Source organism: Mus caroli, unplaced genomic scaffold (assembly GCF_978045245.1).
Source record: "Mus caroli unplaced genomic scaffold, Mus_caroli_1 scaffold_1, whole genome shotgun sequence".
NCBI classification, from domain to species: domain Eukaryota; kingdom Metazoa; phylum Chordata; class Mammalia; order Rodentia; family Muridae; genus Mus; species Mus caroli.
Window position 1 is genome coordinate 5,667,857 of NW_028227256.1, and position 16,718 is coordinate 5,684,574.

The window sequence follows — 16,718 nt, forward strand, 5'->3', positions numbered from 1 at the left end:
TAGAACTTGTGCTGTTTATAACTAATGTTTTATCTAATAAAATAAAATCTCACCTAAGGATGCCTTTCATAGTGTGATATGTTACTAAGTTTACCTCAGCGTGTCAGATGTAGAGAACACATGCTTTCAGTGTGTGAGTGGCATTGGCTGTGCACTGGCATTCGTGATAGCTGCTCAGCCTGAACAGCTGTGAAATGGGATGAGCTCCAGTCATGGTTCATTCTTACTTCAGAGGTTTAGTAGTTTGGAAGTTTGATTGACTGGCACATTCTATCATTGTCATAACTTAAATAATTCAGTTAAATTTTTTTAAAACATGATTTGATATTTAGGGCTTTTCTTTTTTAAAAAATGAGAAGCAAGTAAAGAATTGTAAAGATTTGGGACTTATTTGTGGCATTGTGAAAATAAATAAGCCAATGTGAAAGGAAAAAAACAAAACAAAACAAGATTTTGTTTTTTGATTCTGTTTTTTCCCCCCTGAGGCTGGATTCAGTAGACCATCACACATCTGTTAGAACAATAAGTGTTCTTTTAACTATTCTTGTTAATTCTCTCGTGAATATCTACAGATCCATTTAGACACAGTCTCAGAGGAAAATAATTCACACTGAATTTCGTGAATTTGGTTCTCTTTCTTCAAAGACATCGGGAGATAATTTCTACCATCACTTTCAATACCACTCCTGAAAGTGTGCTATCTTAATAAGACCTTTACTCTTTCATGATAAGAAAATGCAGCTATCACTCACTGTTATATGACAGCCAGGACTCAGTAGATAAAGTGAGAATTCTCTATACTGTGTTGTCTTGTGGCATAAATCAGTGGTCTCAAACAAGGGCATAGCTTACTGAACAGTGTGAACAAAAAGAATTCACAGGACCATTGACTAGGTTCCAAGAATAAGAGAAAATATGTTCAGAGTTTTCTATGAACAAGCATTTTCATCATTGAAAAGCACAAGTAAAAAAAGTCAACAGAAGAGCTACTTACACCAGAATAGAAAGGCTCACCAGACACACACAGCACATCCTGCTCCTGTAGCATCAACAGGTCTCTGGCAAGGTGTAACCGGACTTTAAAAGGTTCTTGATTACCATCTTGTAGCAAGCAAACACCTGTCTTCGTCTTCAGATAAAAAGAGCAAGAAAGAAAAATTGCTCAATTCACAAGTTATAATTCTCAAAACTATTTACAGAAAAATGTGATGGATAATACTTGTGAGCTAAGAGCAATGCTCTCAGCCACTCACACATGAATTCACCGAGACACTAAAGACTGGATAACCACTTCAAGGAATATGGAGTTTTAGATAATGGAGACCATGCCAGAGAGACCAAACTAAGACTCAGGCTGCATCAAAGATGCTGCATTACACTGATAAACAATGAAATTATTGTATAATACTTTAAATATAAAGGTAACACATTTTTCTTTGTATAAAATTTAACCTTTTAAGGTTTGTATTATAGTTTGTGGTATATATAGTCTCTCTCTCTCTCTCTTCATATATATATATATATATATATATATATATATATATATGTGTGTGTGTGTGTGTGTGTGTGTGTGTGTGTGTGTGTGTGTGTATAATCAATTCTAGTTACTCCAAAGAAAGATAAGAAAGAACAGTCTGAAAATCTGGTCTCCATACCTCTTTTTTTTTTTTTTTCACTAAGCATTAAGTCATTTTCTGTCTCTGATATAAAATTCAAAACTAAAACTACATGCTTAGGATTTACTTAAATTTCCAGTATGTCATAACCTCTACTTGTGAGCACATATTCATGCATGCACTTGCATGCACACACGCACCAAAAATAAAAAATAAATAAACTCTACCTATAAAAAGACGAAGATGAGAGTTTTGCAAACTATATAAATGAACAGAGATATTTTTAAAGTCATTTTTTATAGGCTAATACAGATTCATTGTAAGCTCATCTTTTTGCTTAAACACTTTGGTTTTTGCTTTATTTTGTTTTTTGGTTTCTGTGTTTGCTAGGCCCCAGCATAGCCTCTCAGGAGACAGCTATATCAGGGTCCTTTCAGCAAAATCTTGCTAGTGTGTGCAATAGTGTCATCCTTTGGAGGCTGATTGTGGGATGGATCCCCGGGTATGGCAGTCTCTAGATGGCCCATTCTTTCATCTCAGAACCAAACTTTGTCTCTGTAACTCCTTCCATGGGTGTTTTGTTCCCAATTCTAAGGAGCAAAGTGTCCTCACTTTCGTCTTCGTTCTTCTTGAGTTTCATGTGTTTTGCAAATTGTACCTTGTATCTTGGTATTCTAAGTTTCTGGGCTAATATCCACTTATCAGTGAGTACATATCATGTGAGTTCTTTTGTGATTGCGTTACCTCAATCAGGATGATGCCCTCCAGGTCCATCCATTTGCCTAGGAATTTCATACATTCATTCTTTTTAATAGCTGAGTAGTACTCCATTGTGTAAATGTACCACATTTTCTGTATCCATTCCTCTGTTGAGGGGCATCTGGGTTCTTTCCAGCTTCTGGCTATTACAAATAAGGCTGCTATGAAAATAGTGGAGCATGTGTCCTTCTTACCACTTGGAACATCTTCTGGATATGGATTGATTTTTCTTTGCGAGTGGTTCACAAACCTCTTTAATTTTTCCTCTGTGTGAGAATCAGTACTCTGGATAATTAAACCATACCATTTTTATCAAAAAGAATTTGTATCATACAGTATAATCTGATTATAGTCTCCTATCTCATCTCCTTCCAGAACTTTCCCTTCTCCCTAGCTGTCCAACTCAATACATCCATGCTTTCATTTCTCTCCCTCTCTTCAGAAAACAAGCTGGAAAAAAAAAAGAATTTAAAAAGAAAGAAATATAAATATATAGGCATTGATACACACACATACACGCACACACACACACACACACACACACACACACACACACACACAAAACCAAAAAACAAAACAAAACAAAACAAAACAAAAACCACATAAAAATACAGAAATTAGGGAAAGGACTGAAGGAGCCAAAGAGGATTGCAATCCCATAGGAAGAACAACAGTATCAACTAACCCAGACCCCTCAGAGCTTCCAGAGTCTAAACCATCAACCAAAGAACATACATGGCCCTGTCTAGCTCCTGCTACATATGTAGCAGAGGACTGCCTTCTCTGGCCTCAGTGGGATAGGATGTACTTAATTCTGTAAAAACTTGATATCCCAGGGAAGGGGGATGCTAGCAGGGTAAGATGGGAGTTGGTGGGTAGGGGAGTAGGGGGGAGGGTATGGGGGACTTTTGGGATAGCATTGGAAATTTAAATGAAGAAAATACCTAATTAAAAAAAATTTAAAAAATATAGCTGCAACAATGAAAAATACAGAATCAGAAAACATAATACACTACTAGATGTTGTGTTGGCTCGTTTAAGTCAATTAGACATATGAACTAGAGTTATGTGAAAAGTGGGAACTTCAATTGAGAAAATGCATTCATCAAACATAGCTGTAAGGCATTTTCTTAATTACTGATTGATGAGGGAGGACCTAGTCCATTCTAAGTTGTTCTCCCAGGTCTGATGTTCCTGGGTTCTCTAAGAAACGATGCTGAGCAAGCCATAGGGTTAAAGCCAGTAAGCAGCACCCCTCTATGTCCTCTGATATAGGACTATTTTGCATATAGAAATATTGAACGGTGTTGGAAATCCCATATTCTCTTTATTTTAACCAGTTGTGGATCTATATTTTAAAAAGAAGCTTTGGGGTTTGTGTTTATGTGTTTTGTTTTCAACTTTTATTTAATGAGTAGTAAAAGCTATATATATCATATATTCGTGGACATATGAAGTATTTAAAATATAGTTAGAAACTACATTAGTTTAGGAAAATTGCTTTAGTAGACATTTAGCACCTATGATTACCCGAGCCATAAGGAGTTTGCTAGATAAAAAGTATGAATTCCTTTCCATCAAGCAAGCTTTACATTCTGACAGCTGCTAATTATCTCCAAAATAAGCACTTTTCCACCATACCATTAGAGATATTTCTGGGCCAATCATTGTTGCTGTCACAGGCATTATATCTGGGCAGGAATTCCAATTGCTCCTCTCCCTTGGCAGCACATGTACTATATTTCAATATTGAGGGACATGTTCTCTGGGAGTTTTCAATACAGTTCTCATGGAAAAGACATTGAGATTCATTGCAATTGGTTTACTCCAATATTGGTTCTAAAACAATGTTGCTTTTTCAGGAACAAGGTCTACCTTCAAATTCTGGAAGTCAACCAAGGGCAACGGCAATAGCCAATATAGTTTTAGGAGACTCTTATATTCCCTCTAACCAAAAATCCTAGGTTAAGAAGATTAACAATTGGTGTGATACTATGCAAATAAGTGTAGAGAATCTTCAAATAGATCTAACCTAAGATTCAGGAATTCTACTCCTAGGTTTATATTTCAATTTCTTTTTTATATTCTGCCTCCAAAATAATTCTATATACCTCCATATTTATAATAGAGAGAAAATGGAATTAGCCTAAATGCCCTTTAACTGATGAATGGATAATGAAAAACTATTTCATATGTAACATGGAATACTATTCAACTGTAAAAAATGAAATAAAATTTATAGTTAAATTGCTAAAACTGAAAGTATTATATGGAATACAGTAAAATATACACACAAAGAAATGTGACACATGTTGTCTTTAATTTATAAACCACAGATCTAAGTTTTTATATTTGAGTATATAATCTGAAATAATCTAAGAAAGTAGAAAAGTAAAAGGAACGTGGAAGAATAGAAAATAGTTATATAGAGATGATGATAGGTATGTCTAAAGGTGCTAAAAGAAGGAGAAAGGGAAGAACTTTAGGGAAGAGGGAGAAGAGGTTGTAGAGGGGGAGACTAAAGGAGAGATAAATAACAATAAGGATGTTTCAAAACACAGCAGAGAAACATTACTTTGTAAGCTTAAATACATATATAATATATGTATATGTATGCATATTCACACAGAGACACAAACACACATATTAGTGTTATGATACATGGGGTGATGATGACACCCCAAAGAACCATGTACTGTCTAAGTTTGTTTCTTTTACTAGAGGATGAAGAGAAAATGGGAATTTTAAGTGTATATGTTGCCAAAGAAATGTTTTGAATTTGAGCAAAGAGCATAAAGAAATGGTAGACAGCTGCCCTAGCTCCAATATTCCTCTGTGAGATCAAGGAAAACAGAGAAAATGTGGGTGTGTATTTTATTCTTTGATAAACATTTGCATATGCCTTAGTGTCCGCTGAGGAAATAGTAATTCACATTATTCTCTTACAATCTATTCTAACTTCAGAGAAGCAGAAGCCACGCTGAAGGTGAACAGGGTGGAGGGTGTGGGTGGGTTGGGGGATAGTTTAGTTCTGTATTCTCTAGTAGTTGCCTTCATTTCTTTCTGGCGAAAATTATCTAAGAATGACTTTCTAGGCCATTGAGATCTCTTTAACCAGTTAAAGACTCTTGAACTGTTATGAAAAATTATTAAAATGACATCATTGCCTTAACCCAGATGCCCATCAAGTACAAACACTTGGGTCAATGAAGGGTAAATTCAACAACAGTTTCCTTTGTAACTAGTAAATTATTTTCCCAAAGCCATACAACTGGAGGACTAGAATGCTCTATCACATAGAGTAGTTTGTTTTTCACCTTTTCTGTGATTATTTTCATCAAGCAGTCTCCAGAGATCCAAAATCCTAATTTCTTATGAATTAGATATTCCCTAACACATTGCTTGTTTACAATTTTAGCATACCTTTATACTTCATATTCATCCTTCTTTTCCTTTATTTTTATAAAATATTTTACTCTATCCATTGTCCAGTTGTAGTTCTCTGTATTAGATCCCATATACTGCAAGAAGGTGCTTCTCAGATGATGACTGGGTAAGGTACTAATTTATGAGTGTTGTGACATGTCACTATGAGTAAATGTATTGCTATGTTCCTTGGCAGAATAACACTCTCTGATTTTCTGCTAGGCCCACACCTTACACATTCTTGGATTTTGGGCCCCCGGAGCAGTGTCTGAGAGATTATATTTCATGTATTACTAATCCAGCCTTTTAGTCTGTACCTTTTTATTAAGTAATTGACATTATTGATATTGATAGTTATCAGTAAAAAGTGTTTATTGATGCCAGCTATTTGTTGGTATGGTGTGGGTTTTTCTCCTTCGTTTGACTGATTATTCTAGCATTATTTTTCCTTCTGTTTTGTTGCATATAGTTAACAACTTCAGATTGAAGATTTCCTTTTAATGTCTTCTGTACAGAAAGCTGGATTAGCAGATAAAAATTGCTTACATTGATTTTATTGTGGGATGTTTTTCTTTTTCTATCAAATGTAATTGATAATTTTGCTGGGTATCATAGCCATGACTGGAATTTTTAGTTTCTCAGAATATGTACATTTTCCCTGGCCCTTCTTCTTTTAAAGGTACTACTACAGTGACAGACAGATAGCTCAATGGAATAGAATTGAAGACCCAGAAATGAATCCACACACCTGTGTTCACTTGATTTTTTGACAAGGGAGCTAAAACCATCCAGTGGAAAAAAGAAAGCATTTTTTAACAAATGGAGCTGACTCAACTGCAAGTTAGCATATAGAAGAATGCAAATTGATCCATTTTTAGCTCCTTGTACAAAGCTCAAGTCTAAGTGGATCAAAGACCTCCACATAAAAGCAGAGACACTGAAATTAATAGAGAAGAAAGTGGGGAAAAGCCTTGAAGATATGGGCACAGGAGAAAACTTCCTAAACAGAAGAGCAATGGCTTGTGCTGTAAGATCAAGAATTGACAAATGGGACCTCATAAAGTTGCAAAGCTTCTGTAAGGCAAAAGACACTGTCAATAAGACAAAAAGGCCACCAACAGATTGGGAAAGGATTTTTACCAATCCTAAATCTGATAGGGGACTAATATCCAATATATACAAAGAGCTCAAGAAGCTGGACTCCAGAAATTCAAATAACCCCATTAAAATGGGGTACAGAGCTAAACAAAGAATTCTCAACTGAGGAATATCGAATGGCAGAGAAGCACCTGAAAAAATGTTCAACATTCTTAATCATCAGGGAAATGCAAATCAAAACAACCTTGAGATTCCACCTCACACCAGTCAAAATGGTGACAGCAGATGCTGGCGAGGACGTGGAGAAAGAGGAATACTCCTCCACTGCTGGTGGGATTACAAGCTTGTACAACCACTCTGGAAGTCAGTCTGGAGGTTCCTCAGAAAATTGGACATAATACTACTGGAAGATCCAGCAATACCTCTCCTAGACTTATACCCAGAAGTTCCAACTGGTAATAAGAACACATGCTCCACCATGTTCATAGCAGCCTTATTTATAATAGCCAGAAGCTAAAAATATCCCAGATGTCCCTCACCATAAGAATGGATATAGAAATTGTGGTACATTTACACAATGGAGTACTACTCAGCTATTAAAGACAATGGACTTATGAAATTCTTGGACAAATGGATGTATCTGGAGGATATTATCCTTAGTGAGGTAACCCAATCACAAAAGAAGTCATTAGATATGCACTCACTGATAAGTGGATATTAACCCAGAAACATAGAAAACCCAAGATACAATTTGCAAAACACAAGAAAATCAAGAAGAAGGAAGACCAACAGGTAGATACTTCATTCCTTCTTAGAATAGGGAACAAAATACCCATGGAAGGAGTTACAGAGACAAAGGTTGGAGCTAAGATGAAAGGATGGACTATCCCTAGACTACCCCACCCAGGGATCCATCCCATAATCAGCCACCAAACACAGACACTATTGCATATGCCAGAAAGATTTTGCTGAAGGGACCGTGTTATAGCAGTCTCGTATGAGGGTATGCCAGTGCCTGGCAAATACAGAAGTGGATGCTCACAGTCACCTATAAGATGGAACACAGGGCCCCCAATAGAGAAATCACCCAAGGAGCTGAAGAGGTCTGCAACCCTATCAGTGGAACAACAATATGAACTAAGGAGTACCTCCAGAGCTCATATCTCTAGCTGCATTTGTAGCAGAAGATGGCCTTGTTGGCCATTACAGGGAAGAGAGGCCCCTTGGTATTGCAAACTTTATATGCCCCAATACAGGGGAATGCCAGGGCCAATAAGTAGAGTGGGTGGGTAGGGGAGCAGGGTGGAGGGAGGGTATAGGGAACTTTTGGGATAGCATTTGAAATGTATATAAAGAAGATATCTAAAAAAAAAAAAAGAAAAGAAAAGAAAACAAAAGAGAGAAAAAAAGAAAAGAAAAGTCAGGTTTTATCCTAATGAGCTTGTTATTCTAATTACTTGTCTTACTTCCCATGTGGCTTTTAATATTTTTTTTGTTGTTTTCTATACTTAATGTTTTGATTATTATGTCTCATGGAATTTTTCTATTCTTGTGTATCTGGAGTTATGTCTGTTTTTTATACCATGATAGGCACCTTTTTCTTTAGGTTGAGAAGACATTCTACAATTAGAAATTGTATTTTCTTTGCTTTTAGCCTGCGTTTCTTCTCCCTCCTAGGAGAAGTTTTGATCTGATCCTACGGAGGATTATTCAGCAAGTTATTGGTATCTGAGAGCCCACAGAGGATGTCTAAATAGAACCAGCAAGGAGGAAGACCTGAATGCTACTTCATGAGAACTACATTTATGGTATCAGAAGTACCATGCAAGTTTCTAAATGAAGAGACAACCAACAGTTCTACCCAGCAATGATATCTATGAAAGATATCAATGACCAACATAAGATAACAATCCTAGTGGTATAGTAAGAGCACACATACTTTGGCAGTAACCAATAGGTCTCTAATAAGATTTATCACCTACTCAAAAGAAAAAGAGTGTCCATGACTGGGACTGAAAATCTAGTTGACTGCTAAGTGTTAGCTAGGTCATGATTATTACAGGAGAATAAACCAACCACTAATTGATCAAACCAGCATAATCTCTAAAAACAATCTAAAAGCATTTGTCCTTATACACATAGATAAGTGTGGTCTTCACCAATTGTTAAAGAAATTTCCCTTTGTATCAGATGGAAATCAATACATTAGACCACAACCAATCAAAATGCAGAATATGAAAGCCAAATTCCAAATGATCAGTCTACAAAACATTCCCATACCTAAGGCACAAGGAACACTGTGGAAGAGGAGATAGACAGAATATATGTGCCCAAAAAATCAGTACCTTTGCCGTGAGACTGTGATTGTATCTCTTTGAAATAAGAGAAGCTATACCCATAATGTCTCATCAACACAATTGTTCAAACATGAGTTGAACAAGGACACCAATGACCATGTCAAACTGCATAGAGAAAATCTCAGGAAGCCTCAAACCTACGCAAAGAATTACAGGATAACTGAGTAAAGCTAGTAGTGGAAGTGGGAGTGGTAGCCCTCCCAGGAAAGAGCACACCAATTGTCTGTCCAGTGAATATGGTCAATCCTCAAAACAAATATACAGCTAATATAAAAGGGTCTTTACAGGTTGTACTTAGGAATTATATGTATATACAAATATACATGCTGTATCAATTAGTTTTTTAAAAAGGAGTCATGACTATAAAGAATTTGGAGGAAAGGGAAGAGAGAAATTTTATAATTAAATCATGATCAAAAACATAAATGAAAAAAGAGAAATCAATATTTATTACTTAAAGTGCTTTTAAATAGAAACTATCTAATCAAATTTCTTCAATTTCTTTACAAGCCTTGCCTTCCACTTCCATCCTTTATTCTTTACATTTTATTTATTTTGCATCTATGAATGTTCTCCACACATGTATGTCTGTTTATTACTTGAGTGCCTAGTATCTGAAGAAGTCAGAGGAATGTACTGACTATACTAGAATAGAGCTGAGGGTGATTTGAAATTACCATGTAGGTACTAGAAACTAAACCACTGGACTTTCAACTGCTGAACTATCTCTCCATTCTCACTTGGTAACATTACAGATCTCATGGACATCAGCATTTGTTTTTACACTCATTTCTTATTAACAGTCAATTATAAATAGGCCTTGTTTACTATATCTTAGATTCTAATGTATTTTACAACAATATAATCCCTTAAAGGAGATTTAAACTTATTGTAAGGTGTTCCAAGTTACATGTTATGACATTGTATTTAACTGAATAATTAAACAACACTTAGTGTCTCATAGAAATGATTTCCTCAAAGACAAAGTAATTGCTATATTGATTATTTTTATGGTTTCTGGATACATAAATGCTGGAAGCCTATAAATTTCAAAGAATGTCTTTGAGACATCTTCATAGATTTGAAAATCTTCAGATATGTTGTTATTTCACAGTTATGTGTTCCTGCAGATTCAGACAGATATGGAAAACTCATTGTTCCATGCTAGGCAAGAATATAGTGTTCTAGAACTACTGTACTAGTCTAAAGTTGTTCAGCATCCCATAGCTCTTATTGCAATGAGAAAATAAAGGCAGCCATGGAATCAGGAGTACGGTGGTCATAATAATGCCTCATAATAAAAAACCATCACTTTAACTAGAATCTAGCAATTATACCAGACAAAGACAGCAAAACTACTGTTTATCTCATGATATAAAAATACCTATGTCAGGAATCACTAATTGAAAGTTCAGCCAGGAAAAGATATTCTTCCTGAGATCACCTTTGTTTATCAGGGGCTATGGTTGATTGTTTTGGTTCTTGGAGCTTTCCAAGGAAGTTTCTGTGGAAAGCCGTGCAGCGAGCAGCGAGCAATCGCTGTGGAGAGCCGTGCGTGTGCTGCGAGCAATCACCATTATAAGATGGCGCTGGCCTCCGCTGTGACAAACTAGTAAACAAGCCTTGTGCGCAAGTGCGAGAGTGAACTCACTCCTAGTCACTGCCCATTCTCGGGGTGTAATAGTGGTGTGATGAGCGAGCAACGAATCAAGAGCTGTCACGCCACATCAGGTGCTGAAACGTCATGGCTGAGTGCTATATAAGGGACTCCATTTTCTGGGGTCGGGATCTTCCTGAGAAGTAAACAATAAAGCTTTGCCGCAGAAGATTCCAGTTGTCCTGAGTGTGTTCTTGCCGGCGGGGACAAAAGCTCGAGATAAGTTTCTTCTGATTGAGGTGTCAGATCTGCTGCTCTATTATATTTTTTATTCTTTTATTCTACTCTTGCTTTCTTACTAAATAAACGTACTCATTCAAAATCAAGGACAAATCTCTATAGAGAATGTCATATATATTGACAACATCCACTATCTACTCTGGCAGACATGAATACCCACAACATAACAGGAAAAAGAAAAAGGAAAAAAAGAAAAGCAAGATTGTATAACTAAAATAACATAAGGCACAGTTTTACAATTAGAGATGCTAACAGCATATCCACACCTCTCTTCCTGCTTCTCCAGATCCAATCTGATGAATCTCATCCTTATCTCTGTAACAAAAACAAACCAAACAAACAAACAAACAAAAAGTCTCTAGAAGTCTCCCTCTAGAAGTTTTCCTTTCTGTACTGAAAGGACATTGCAGTTCTTAACATCTGTACTCCAAACACAAGTGCACACAAGTTTGTAAAAGAAATATTACTGTTTAAATCACATACTGACCCTCACACACTGATAATGGGAGGCTTCAATATACCACTCTCATAAATGGAGAAAAACTAAACAGAGAAATGCAGGAGCTAACACATTTTATAAACCAAATGGACCTCAAAGATATTTATAGAAAATTTTAGCACCCCACAAAAACTATACCTTCTTCTCTGCCCCTTAGAAAACGTTTCCCCAAAATTGACCACATACTCAGACACAAAGCATGTTTGAACAGTTACAAACAACAACAACAACAAGACAGAATTTCTTGGAGTCTATCAGATCACAAGGGTTAAAAACTCTCAATCAAAAACAACAGAACCAACACAAAGCTTACAGAGAAACAGAACAATGCTCTATTGTATGAAAAGGGGTCAATACAGAAGAAATTAAAGACTGTCTAGAATTCAGTGACATAAATACACAATATATCAAAACTTATAGGACACAATGAGAGCAGTTCTAAGAGTCACATTGTAGCATTAAGTGTCTACATTAAAAAAAATAAATAAGAAGGAAGAAAGGAATGAGGGAAAGAAAGAAAAAAGGAAGGAAGGAAGGAAGGAAGGAAGGAAGGAAGGAAGGAAGGAAGGAAGGAAGGAAGGAAGGAAGATAGAACTGAAAAAAAATCCGTAATAGCAAATTAACTGCACACCTGAAAGCTTTAAAACTAATAAAGGTAATCACATGTAAGAGGAGTAAATTTCAAGAAATAATAATCAAACTCAGGGCTGAAATGAATAAAGTAAGCACAAAGAAAACAATACAAAAATAAATGAAAGAGTTGGTTCTTTGAGAAAATCAACAAGGTAGAAAAACTCTTATGAAAATTAACTAAAAGGCAGAGAGAGAGAATATCCAACAAAATGAAAAGTTAAACAGATAAAATATATAGATACCCTGTATAAATAGACCTCAAAAAATGCAAGGAATCATGAGGACATACTTTAAATACAAGGAGGGACCAGGAGGATGGGTAACATTTCAGATGTAAATAAATAAAAATAATTGATCAATAAAATACAGATAACAACAACAACATGAACGTACTTCACTATAGTGGTATGAATATGCTTGGCACAAGAAGTGGCACTATTAGGAGGTGTGACCTTGTTAGAGTAGGTGTAGCCTTGTTGGAGGAGGTGTGTCACTGTGGGGGTGAGACCCAGCTCCTTGCTGCCTGAAAGCCAGTCTCCTGTTTGCCTTCAGAACAAGATGTACAATTCTCCAATGCCATGCCTTCCTGCATGCTGCAATGTTTCCCACCATTATGATAAAGGCAGATTATGATAATGGACTGAACCTCAGAACCAGTAAGCCAGACCCAATTAAATGTCCTTAAGAGTTGTGTTGGAAAAAAAAAAAAAAAAAGAGTTGTGTTGGTCATGGTGTCTCTTCACAGCAATGAAAACTCTAAGTAAGACATTTACCATATAGGAAATATCTAAAAGAAACATAATATTTTTGACAGGTACCACTTATCAAAATTAAATCAAGATCAGATCAGATAAGAAATTGAAACACAAGCATAACCCCTAGTGAAATAGTAGTAATCATTAAATATCTCCTAACCTAATTTATAAATGGAGTACTGATTTAAATAGAAAAATCTCAAAAAGGGGAATTCATACAGCCAATAAACTTTTAAAAAATGCTCAACACCCTTACCCGCCAGGAAAATGCAAATCAAAACTACTTTGAGATTCTATCTTACATCTGTCTGAATATTTGACATCAGTAACACAAGGGAAAGCTCATGCTGGTAATGCTCTGAAATAATAAGAGTACTCCTCCATTGCTGATGAGTGCAAACTTGTGTATCCCCTATGGGAATCAATTGTGTGGTTCGTTAAAAAGTTATAAATTGATCCACCTCAAGATCCAGCTATATATAGTACTCTTACACATACAGCCAAAGGATTCTTCATTCTACCTCAGAAATACTTGCTCAACCATGTTAATTGATGCTGTATTCATAATATCCAGAAACTGAAAACAATCTAGATGTCCCTTACCAGAAGAAAGGATAAATAGGTGCACTATTTACAAAATGGATTATTACTTAGTTCTTAAACACAAAAGTCACCCTAAAATTTGCAGGCAAATAGATGGAACTAAAAAAGAAATCATCCTATGTTAGTTAGCAGAGTCCTATACATATAAATATTTAATATATTCAAATATATGTACATATTAGCCATTAGGTAACCAACCTAAAACTCCCAGAAAGGTTGGGTATAGAGGCGGTGACTAGTTGGGTACTTTTGGTCTCTCTGGGAGGAAAAAATAAAATAGGTTTTATGAGACAAAAAAGAGAGGATCATGTGGGGAGCAGGAAGGAACACAAGCTTGAAGGAGGGAATACAGACAGAGAAGCTAGAAATGGAGTCACTTGAGGAATGGTATAAAACTTTAGTGCAGTGTAAACTTCCTAGTATATTTTAAGGTGACTTTAATGAGATCTCCTAGTAATGGGAGAGACAACGTTCCAAACACACATCTCTTGTCACCAAACAAAGCTTCCAGTACAATTACTGGGTTGCATTCAGTTGAGATCTTGGCTATGGTGGTTCCATGGTAGTCTCCAAATAACCCTCATGGTTGCCAAGTCATTTTGCAAACAGACAGTGGGATCCCATTGCAGAAGACAGCACTCACACAACTCATTGAACATGGATAAGTCAAGATTGTGCCTACATGGATGCTTCCTCCAATATGTTCTAGTGTCTGTCGTATGTTCAGATATTCTGCAGACTACCAAAAGAAGAAATACAAACACTGATAATCTGTTCTGCTGGAAAATATGCTAGGGCAATGGTGGCACAGAGCATGTCGAATAGCCAATCAATATCTTATTTGATTTAAAATTTGTTTTTTTTTTATTACCTCATATCTTATTTTATCATGTTTTGTTGTTATCTCTTAGAAGCCTGTTCTTTTCAAATAATAGAAAGGGATTGAATTAAAGGCTAGAGGAGGTATATAAGAACTGGGAGGAGTAAAGGGAGAGGAAACTGTGATGAGGAATAATAAAATGATCTATTTTTCAATTTGAAAGGTAAAATATAAATCTCATAGAATGTCTTATATATTTTTTTGAATATTACTTCAATAAGTAAAATGTATGACCTGCAGGTGCTGCGTTTAAAACATGAATAAACCACATACCTTGACCTTAGAGTTTTCTCTGCATCAAATGAAACTGGTTTGTAAACCATTTTAGGCCAATTCCAATAACTAATTGGAAGTATCAGAGGGTATAAGTTTTTGTGAAATGTCATTCTTTTTAAAGTTTTGAAAATAAAACAAAGCACAAAGATTTTATAGTAACATCAACATAACCAGTTTCAGAAAAACCTCACCCTTTTATTTTTTCACTATTTGTTAGAATGTTCTAATCAGATATAGTCATAATTTCATTATAGGTCAATACAAATTGCTTTCTAGAAACTGATGCAAGAGATTCAAGTTTGAGTCATGTAAAATATAAAAGGTCAGTATTCAAAGTAGTTAAGAAGTGATGATTACTATGTATGATTGATTTTAACACTAATACAGATGCTGAGTTATAACTCTGTTTTTTTGGGGGGGAGAGATATTCACTTGATAGCATAAAATACTTGAAATTCTTAGGCAAATACAAAATATATTTATCTATGAACATTTGCATTTTACCTGAAAAATTAAAACAAATGGTATTTTGAATGCATCATAGATAATAATAAAAAAAGATGTTCTTTTGTACTAAGATATATTGCTATATTCCTCAAGGCCCAAATCCATGTATTATGGAAGAACATACTTGAAAGAACTCTCATATGCTGAAAGGAGTATACATCACTATAACTCAAACCAAAGTTTAAGGACAGGGCTGCTACAAATTTTAATTGCTTTAAATATCTACATAGGATTCAGATCATGAAATCCCAACATATTAGTGATGATAAGAAGCACAAGTTAGAAATATTTATGTGCAAACAGCATCTTCCAATATCTTCCTCCTGTGCCATCATGCAATATGTCATTTATGGATAAAAGCAGTTCTGTTATGCTCACATACTCCAGAAAGTGTTAAGAACCAAGGCTTCCAAAGTGATCTTGGGTTTCTATCTTTAAGGAATAAAATGTGCTTTGGTCGTAATGAACCCTTCACTCATTATCTGAAAAAGGCAGTGTTTCATGTCTGTAGAGTCTGGCCAGGTGTTTCCTAGTTACAATCTGTATGTAAGAAGTAGAAAATCGTTTGACCTACCTCCTCACAGGTAGTTCTGAAATCCATGTGCTGTGGCACTGTGAAGGATGTGGTCTGTAAAGACAGAAAGAAGGATTGTTACAAGTATCATAGAAGGCAATGCAGAACACCATGGACACAGCGCAAGAAACCAAAACACTGCTGTGGGAAAACAGGACAGTCAGTTAGAAGAAATAGAACAATAGAGAAAAGAAGACCTAAAAAATTTTCTATTCAAGCTTTGTGGAGGTATAGACAGCTTTGATCATCTAGAATGTCATTGGAGAACATTCCAGGCCTCTCCACCTGTCTTTGTACAGGCTGATTTGCCATGTGACTAGCCTCTTTGGTTCTTCCTCAGTTGCACCATTTGTTTTGAAACCTGACTTTCTAGGAGGGATGATTTCAAAGAGTTTAATTAAATATTGCTTGTCATCTAGTTATCTCTTGAATGAAAAGTTAAATAATCTTACTCTTTCTAATTGAAAAGCTACATGCATGAATAATTCTCTTTGAAACTTAAATTTTTATTCACAAACATTATGATAAAATAAAGTGAGTTACTCATTAGTTTACATAAAAATAAGATCATTGAAAACAGAAGTAACTGTATAGCTAAATGGTGAAGAGATTTAAATACGTAGAATGTAGAATGTTTTTTAAATATCAAAGTAGATGGATTAGGCTAATGAGACATCTCATTTGGTTTTTTCCATTAATTCATTTATTCACTTTACATTCTGGTTGCAGCTCCCTTTCTCCTCCGAATCCCCCCTTCCAAGACCCTCCTGTCATGCTCTTCTCCCCTCTCTGAGAATGGGGAGGCCCTCCTGGCTACTAACTCACCCAGGAATTTCAT

The 16,718-nt window shown here is 35.7% G+C and overlaps 1 protein-coding gene across 17 annotated transcripts in view; it reads right to left on the minus strand.

The window, feature by feature from the left end:
- Positions 1-16,718, minus strand: part of Sntg1 (syntrophin gamma 1) — an 878,005-nt gene that overhangs the window by 379,402 nt on the left and 481,885 nt on the right. For 15 of the 17 annotated variants that reach the window (XM_085835546.1, XM_085835535.1, XM_029469832.2 and 12 more), the window contains 2 exons: positions 15,881-15,934; positions 995-1,129 (listed from right to left, as the gene is read on the minus strand). In XM_085835546.1, the coding sequence (XP_085691672.1) occupies positions 995-1,129; positions 15,881-15,934 (189 nt within the window). Of the gene's footprint in view, positions 1-994; positions 1,130-1,843; positions 1,874-15,880; positions 15,935-16,718 lie in introns of those variants that run through there. The other 2 variants (XM_029469958.2, XM_029469900.2) reach the window with 2 other exon arrangements.